The sequence below is a fragment of the Rutilus rutilus genome (genome assembly GCF_951802725.1).
Source record: "Rutilus rutilus genome assembly, chromosome: 22".
NCBI lineage: Eukaryota > Metazoa > Chordata > Actinopteri > Cypriniformes > Leuciscidae > Rutilus > Rutilus rutilus.
In genome coordinates, this window is record NC_140227.1 from 31,140,899 (window position 1) to 31,149,334 (window position 8,436).

Below are 8,436 nucleotides of genomic sequence, written 5' to 3' on the forward strand. Positions count from 1 at the left end.
ATTTATTTTTATTTTTATTTTTTGTCTCATTTGTCTCATTGTCTTATTTTATCGTATCGTATTGTATCTTATTTTATTTTAGCTTTATTTTATTTCATTTTTTATTTATTATTATTTTATTTTATTTCATTCTTAATTCTTAAACTTTCTTACCAGATATAACAATATATTTAATGTAATTTTTATTTATTTAATGTAACTTATTTATTATTTTTATTTAATTTATTAATGTCTTTTTTTATTTAATGTAATTTTATTTATTTATTAATTTTTTTTATTTGATTAATTCTTAAACTTTCTTCCTAGTTCTAGAAATACATTTAAATATTTATATTAATAAACTTATTTTTATATGTATATACATACACAAAAGATGCTGTCAGTGTGTTTATAGTTTTGCTGCATATATCGAGAGAGCGCTGATTTATTGCTCCTGATTTTCTGGCTGATTTCAGGTGCGTCTTCCTTCCGGATAACGGAGCGTTTTTTGTGAACTACGTCATCGCGTCTGCATTCATCGGGAACGCTATGGACCTGCTGCGGATCCCAGGTCTCCTGATGTACATGATCCGGCTGTGTTTGGCTCGCTCGGCCGCGGAGAGACGCAACGTCAAACGGGTACACACACACACACACACACACGCACACACACACACTTTTCAAATTATTCACATGATCTTGTTCCTTATCTTCACACACTTATAGCTTTAGTGTTCAGTTAAATCTGACACACATCTGGGTCATGTTTTATCCCAATTATTAAATGCATATAAATATATTAATTATAATTTCTAGATCTAATGCATAAAAAGAAATAGGAAATTATACAGTATTATGCATGAAAAAGATTGTATTTTTTTTATTTCAGCATCAAACAAATACCACAATGATGCATAAATACTTTACAATTGAAGTTTTTTTTTTATTATAATGTTTTGTGGTATTGTATAAAATTTGCTCAGTTGTAGTGAAAATAATGTCACAGTGGAAAAAATCTTGAAAAAAAAATTGATTTCCTTCAAGCAAAAACAAAAATCCTTATTTCTTTCTGTTGATGTTGGGATAAAATGTGACTGAAATGGAACATGATTTTGACAAGTTTTGTGGGATTCATCCTCCCACCAATGAGTTATTTTTACCTGCTGTTCACCTGGATGTTATTCCAGTCTGTGCTGTCTTAAGTTGTGTAACCTGTGTGTGTGTGTGTGTGTGTGTGCGCAGCATCAAGCCTATGAGTTTCAGTTCGGGGCCGCCTACGCCTGGATGATGTGCGTTTTCACTGTCGTTATGACGTACAGCATCACCTGTCCAATCATCGTTCCCTTCGGTGAGTGAGACCACGCCCACTCCCACATCAGCCCATTCACCAAACCACAGAACAACAGCCAATCAGAGAGAGAGAGAGAGAGAGAGAGAGAGAGAGAGAGAGAGAGAGTACCAGATGAGCAACAAGGATGAAAGAGAGAATACAGGGAGAAATGTGTGAATGACACAACTGAAGAACACAAGTGGAAGAAGTGTGTGTATCAACAGCGCCCCCTGCTGGCAGAACGTCTACATGCCGTTTTTAACAGTGGAAAAAGCCCAATGCACCAGCAGAGACCACCTGCCTACGCACCGTGTGTGTGTGTGTGTGTGTCAGAATAAATATAGATCCTCCGCCTGCGTTTTTCTCTCCAAAACACACAAACGGGGCGGAAATGCTGCATTTGAACAATAATCTCTTTGTTTTTCTGTGACTGAGCTTTTGTATGCACACATTGTGTCTAGAACTCTCTCAGAAACACACACACACACACACACACACGTCCTTCAGCTGGCTTTGCATGACTCATCGGGTCATGGAGGTTCTGTTATGCGGAGGAACAGAACCGGGGTGGTTTTATCCGTCTCTGAGCCCACACTGCGAACGCAGACGGAGACGCTCATCTCGGACAGTGTTTAACGTCTGACACGCCTCGTGACCGTCCGTCTGCAAACATGCTGATGTGAAACGCTGCGTCTCAAACGTTTTCAGTCCCAATTAAAATTGTAGTTTTGTGGCTTTTAGTCCATATCTGTAGCTCATCTATACAATAATGTACTCCTAAAAGTTGACAAAATATACTTTCAGTAGATATGTGCATTCAGTATTTAAGGTCCATTTGACACATCTCGTTTGCATAGATTTGGGGAAAATGTAAGTGTGATTTTTCTTATAAAAATTGCAATTAAAAAAGTTTTTTTTATTATTATAATTTATAAAAGCTCTAGGTTTGCATATATATATATATATATATATATATATATATATATATATATATATATATATATATATATATATATATATATATATATATATATATATGAACGATCCAATCAGCTACATATTCATTCATAAATGCAGTTTATTGTGTTGATGATTCTGCCAGACCAGCATGTAGTGATAGTAGAGTGTGTGTGTGTGCAGGACTGATGTACATGCTCCTGAAGCACCTGGTGGACAGGTACAACATGTACTACGCTTACCTGCCGTCTAAACTGGACAAGAAGATCCACTCCGGAGCCGTCAATCAGGTGGTGGCGGCTCCGATCCTGTGCCTCTTCTGGCTGCTGTTCTTCTCCACCGTGAGGACAGGTGTGTGTGTGTGTGTGTGTGTGTGTGTGTGTGTGTGTTTTGCATTTAACATTTACATTTAATCATTTAGCAGACGCTTTTATCCAAAGCAACTTACAACTGAGGAGAACAATAGAAGCAATCAGACCAACAAGAGGGCAACAGTATACAAGTGCTGTAACAAGTCTCAGCCACTGTTAATCATTTTACAGTAATTTTACAGTACACTAATATTTTTTTTTAAAAATGAACTTTTTTTTCTATTATCAGAAAAAAACAATGTATAGATTAGAAAAGGTAAGTGTTTGTATTAATTGTTTGCTAGCGGACATACACAAGATGACTGCGGGTGAACTGGGAAAAGCAGATATCACGATACTTTCCACAGTTTGATCAATCAGTCCGCTAGCAAACAATTAATACAAGCACTTACCTTTTCTAATCTATACATTGTTTTTTCTGATTAAAAAAAAAAAAAACGTGCTAATTCTTTATTTTTTTAATTAGTGTACTGTAAAATTACTGTAAAATGATGTTTTGTGTTACAAGTTTTCTGAAATGTTGTTTAAATATGCATTCATTTGCATACATTTCCAGAACAGAAATCTGTACATTTGAATAAATCCAGGTTATTTCGTTTCGGTGAAAAAAGTTTTTACTGAGTGGATTTTTGATTTCTCTTTTATCACTCCATAAATCAGAAAACACTATCAGCCGTCTTCAGTGTCACATGATCCTTCAGAAATCATTCTAATATGCTGATTTGCTGCTCAAGAGAAGTTTATTATTATTATTATCATCAGATTGTTTTTAAGAAATTTAAGAAATCAATACTTTTATTCAGCAAGGACGCATTCAATTTATCAAATGTTTACATTCACATTCATGCATTTGGCAGATGCTTTTATCCACTTACATTGCATTTCAAGGAACACATTTACATTCTTATCAATTCTTGCTTTTCCCTGGGAATCGAACCCATGACTTTGGCGTTGCAAGCACCAACGCTCTACTGTTTGAGCTACAGGAAAGTTACAAAAGTGACAGTAAAGACATTTCTAATGTTACAAAAGATTATATTTCAAAACTTACTATTCATCAAAGAATCCTGAAAAAAGAATTGTCCAAAACTGTTTTCATCACTGATAATAATCATAAATGTTTCTTGAGCATCAAATCATCATATTAGAGTGATTTCTGAAGGATCATGTGACACTGAAGACTGGAGTAATGATGCTGAACATTCAGCTTTGATCACAGGAATAAATTATATATTCACATAGAAAACAGTTATTATAAATGACATAATATTTCACAATATAATTTTTTTTTGGTATTTTTAATCAAATAAATGCAGCTTGGTGAGCAGAAGAGACGACTTCTTTTAAAAACATTAAAAATCGTACCGATCCCAAACTTTTGAACGGCAGTGTGTGTCGGACCTTTTATTGAACGTATCCTCCTTTAACCCGTTGAGACGTGAGAGTAATGTTGGAGTTGGAGTTGAAAATATGCTTTATTTTTCTAATTCCGCATGTCACAAAAGCTACTTACTGCGACTTTAAGGCCTATTGTTCACAAGCATTATTCTGAGGTTTTATCGTCATCCTGGATTACCTGTGGAACGTGATCATGTGACTGACCACAGGTGAAGCATGAGTTATGTTTTACTGATGTGCCATTTCTCATTTCTCAGGGTTTTCGACCCCGACTTCCATGTTCACCTTCGTGGTGCTGATCATCACCATCGTGGTGTGCCTGTCGCACGTCTGTTTCGGTCACTTTAAATACCTCAGCGCACACAACTACAAGGTACGAGTTGCGGTCCTGCAGGTACGAGCTCTCGGGTGGCTCAGGTACGCTCACCTGTTCTCCCGCAGAAACGCTCACATGACCTCGCTCTCGTTTCAGATCGACACCAAGGACACCGACGTGGACGGGGTGGAGAACGGACGTCCTGCGAGATCTTCACCCTCCAACAAATCTCAGGTACGTTTCACTGAGTAACCATTATACCCTCAGATGTAAACGTATTCTTCTTATTTGTTTGGTTTCTTTTGTATTTTTTGTAACTCAGTTTTTGCCATGAAGATAGTCTCAGACATGGCTTTAAAAAGCGATACTAAAACAACACTTAAGTTTGTCACGGTTTATTCAGCCATAAACAGGCATTCTCTATGATTCTTAGACAACATCAAGATCTCCAAATGAAGCACATTTAACCCTCTCTTTTCCAATCATCCATAGCCCACTTCAAATAAAAACTTAAGGATAAGTTGCATTACTCATATTGTAATTCATATCTCATAATGCATATTTTAACTGGCCCTATCCCTAAACGAGGCGTGTTTTTCAGCATTATTTGAAAGGGTGTCGCTTTAAAGACATTCAGGACGTCAATCTGACATTCAGTCTGTGTCTTTTCAGGTTGTTTAGTAATGCAATTTAGTGAAGGAATGAATTATTAATTCTCTTTCAGAGCTCAACAGTTGTGGGTTTTTTCATGTCAAAGAAGTAATTTGGCAAATATTCTCACTACACTGTATTTTGCATTCGGCACCGTGTGTAAAGATCCTATATGTGCTGATTATATGAGCTCATACTGTTGATAATCAGCCTGTTTGGAGATATAATAAGAGAAAGAATCTAATGAAACGAGTCGTTTCTTTCCTAGAAGTGTGCAAAGTCTGCTCTTGTAAAGATCTGCATTAGATTAAGTGTCTGTATCTGCACGTCTCAAACGCCGCAGTGTGTTCAGTCATGAAACTCTAGATGGCGTATTAGGATGATGGTCCTTTACATGCAATCACATCATTACCGTATGGCTCATGCTGATTGGCCTCTGCTGATCCGGCAGCCAATGAGATACTTGCTCTGCATTTAAACAGTGTGATTCAGTTACCAAAATTGATATTAAATGATCAAAGATAATCCTGTTTTCCATAAATATTGTTAATGACAAACAAATTGACCTTTTTATGACCAGTGCCTGTTTTTCCTCGTCCACAGCAGATGTACATCGCCCAGGTCCTGCAGGACCCAAACTCCGACGAGACCGGCGCAGGCAGTGGAGAGGACGACGGTCAGGGGTCCTCGCAGGACGAGGAGATGATCAACGGTGGAAACAGCCTGAACGAGGCCGACTTCCAGTCCGGAGAGGACAGTCTCATCGCCAACGAAGTCCACCAGTAACGGAGAGAGAGAGAGAGAGAGAGGGGAGGATGACAGCATAAGAAAAGAAGAAGCAAAAAGAAGTGTTTCGTCCCCGTCGAACGCTGAATTTACCGGATGTTTGTTGGCTCAAAACATCAGCACCTTAGAAACCCTCATCTGCCAAAACACTTGAACACAGACTGTACATAAGCACACGCGCTCGCACACATCGACGCCCACACGCTTCGTCACGTGCATGAACGCTCGTTTGGAGGGTCCAAACCCAATCAAATCCAATCGGAACCAAGCCTTCCTGGATTTCCCCTTTCGTAAAGGTCCACGAATACGTCCTGGTTTGGTTCGCATACCCATAAGCCTCAGGAACAGGAAAAGGAACGGTGAAAAGAAAGCTCTCCTCTTTCTTATCTCGGAAGCATCCCATGGTTCGCCTTAACAGCGATAGCATTCCTAGTCGGCTGCTTGTTTTTCTTGTCCTTTGCCTAAACGATTGGATTTCATCTGGTTTTCCCAAAGGAAACATGCAATAGTGAGAGCGTGGAGGAATCGCGACCCATTTAACGCCACAATTCGGCTTGAAACGCGTTGGCTTTGACGGACTGCGTTCACTGTACAGTATTCTGCCAGAACACTACGAGACTGACTGAACTTCTCCTGATGTACAGTATTCCCAGAGATGCGCCGTGTTGTCATTGAATGGCCCATATTCGTACTTTTTTTTTGGTATTTTAAATGCGAATTTTGCCTTTACAACCTTTAATGGATGTGTTTGTATGCCTGCAACAGAGCACCGAAGTTCTCGTCCTCGTAGAAACCGATCAGCGATGGAGAATCAGTCGTTCACTGGTCGTTTGCGTACCGAATGTGATCGAATGTTCCCGCGTTCCTGTAGACTGGATAGTTTAAACAAGGACAGCCTGTGCCTGCTTTTGTACGGAGAAATCGAGAGTAGAACGCCATTGAAACGCATTTCGCAAGTCGTTTTTCTTTTTCTCGTTGTGTAGTTCAACCTCGCGAGGTCGATCTAATCCAAGTACTAATTCTACGAGAAATGTAGCGTTTGACTGTTGATACGAAGCAGTTTTAGTACTGAGATAAATAATAATCATAACGCAAAAGACATGCAATAAACCCCAAGCTGAGAAAACACATAATTATAATCATGAATGATCAAGTGAAGAATTATCCATCTTATTTTCGGGGTTTGTTTGTAACTGACTAAACACATTTAAATCCGTCTGAAATCCCAGGTTTCTATTGGCTGTTTACAGAAGCCAATCATGTTTTAGAGTGTCAATATAAGACCGTTTTCTTCCAGCAAACTGACCCTGAAGGGATTAAAGTGTGTGTCAATAACATATACAAACCTTTTCAGTACATGACAGACTTTAGTACGGGACGCCGAACCGAAACACACAACATCATCATTCATGAGACACGAGCGCGAGTGTGAATCAACACACAGTTGAGAGAATCATCAGCTGGTGTTTCATGAATGAATTAGTACTTGAGTGAAATGAATCATGACATCTATTCAGACTTCTGTCTGTATTATTGTTGTTATTATTATTACTCCAGTTTTTGATGTCCTCATACCCGCTGCTGATCATATTGCTCTAGATTGATGTGCCAGATTTGAACGGGATCCAGTCTGACGTCTGTTTACTGTGAGTGTGTTAGGCTACTGGATGAATCCGTTAGCGGTTTGCATCAGGAACACGGACGATTATCCGGATCGACTGGTACTAAAATGGCGCAAAGTAACGTGAGAATTGAAATCGAACAGCCTCAGGTGTTCTTTTATTTTCCGAAAGACAAAAAAATGTTTACATCCGTGTCTTTGTCATCTGTCTTTTTTTTTTTTTTTTTTTTTTTTTTTTTACTCGTATTCCTACGTTTCTCATCGATGAAGACACAAAGAGTAACCTATGAAAGCTTCACGCTGGAGATACTGACGTCAATTTGTGTCTGTCCGTGTTTTTTGAGATCGTCGATGATCGGATGATGATCTGTGTGTGTGTGTGTGTGTGTGTGTGACGTGAACATGAGCTGGATTTGTATATCCAAATTAAGGCCATTTCTTCGTTTCCGAACTGTCCCGTTTTTTAGGGGTTCCTCACCTGCTTCTTATTGAGTTAATGACGTGAAGGTTTCTTCAGCATTTGGCGGTGAAGTAAAGAGCGGTGCGGGTATTTTTGTAATATTGTACTGTTTGGAGATGCAAATGTTCAGCCTGTTGAAGTATTTGATACTAGTAATGTATTATAAAGCTAGCTGTTGCTCAATGGATTTTTAATATATCATGACTTTGTTTTATAAGCTAAACATTTAAGTTCTGAAGTGCAGAGCTGTGCGTTATGCAAGAATGAATTACAGGATGATGTTTGTACAAACCTTGATTCCCAGCACAGTTCTGATGCCGATGTACAGTGTGTTTGAGCCGTTTCTGTTCTTGTGTTCTGCTCATCGCTGTAGAAGTAGACCAACTGCTCTAGAACCCGTGTGAGATTTCTTTTAAACTTTTTCTGTCTAAAGGTTGTCCTTATGGTGAAAGCATTTGTCATCTTCAGTTTCTTGATCAATAAAAGTTGGTATTCATTCTGTGCACTTGCTGTGTGTTGTGTCGGTCAGAAGGAGGCGCTGCTGCGGCGTCACTCACTAAAACTATT

At 38.6% G+C, this 8,436-nt stretch overlaps 1 protein-coding gene across 9 annotated transcripts in view; it reads left to right on the plus strand.

Annotated features, from left to right (window-relative positions):
* tmem63bb (transmembrane protein 63Bb) overlaps positions 1 to 8,372 on the plus strand; it is a 47,144-nt gene extending 38,772 nt beyond the window's left edge. For 3 of the 9 annotated variants that reach the window (XM_084396040.1, XM_084396035.1, XM_084396042.1), the window contains 6 exons: positions 456 to 618; positions 1,222 to 1,327; positions 2,450 to 2,617; positions 4,293 to 4,429; positions 4,508 to 4,585; positions 5,606 to 5,930. In XM_084396040.1, the coding sequence (XP_084252166.1) occupies positions 456 to 618; positions 1,222 to 1,327; positions 2,450 to 2,617; positions 4,293 to 4,429; positions 4,508 to 4,585; positions 5,606 to 5,788 (835 nt within the window). In that variant the 3' untranslated portion in view covers positions 5,789 to 5,930. Of the gene's footprint in view, positions 1 to 455; positions 619 to 1,221; positions 1,328 to 2,449; positions 2,618 to 4,292; positions 4,430 to 4,507; positions 4,586 to 5,605 lie in introns of all 9 variants that reach the window. The other 6 variants (XM_084396037.1, XM_084396043.1, XM_084396038.1 and 3 more) reach the window with 4 other exon arrangements.
* The last annotated feature ends 64 nt before the right edge of the window (positions 8,373 to 8,436 follow it).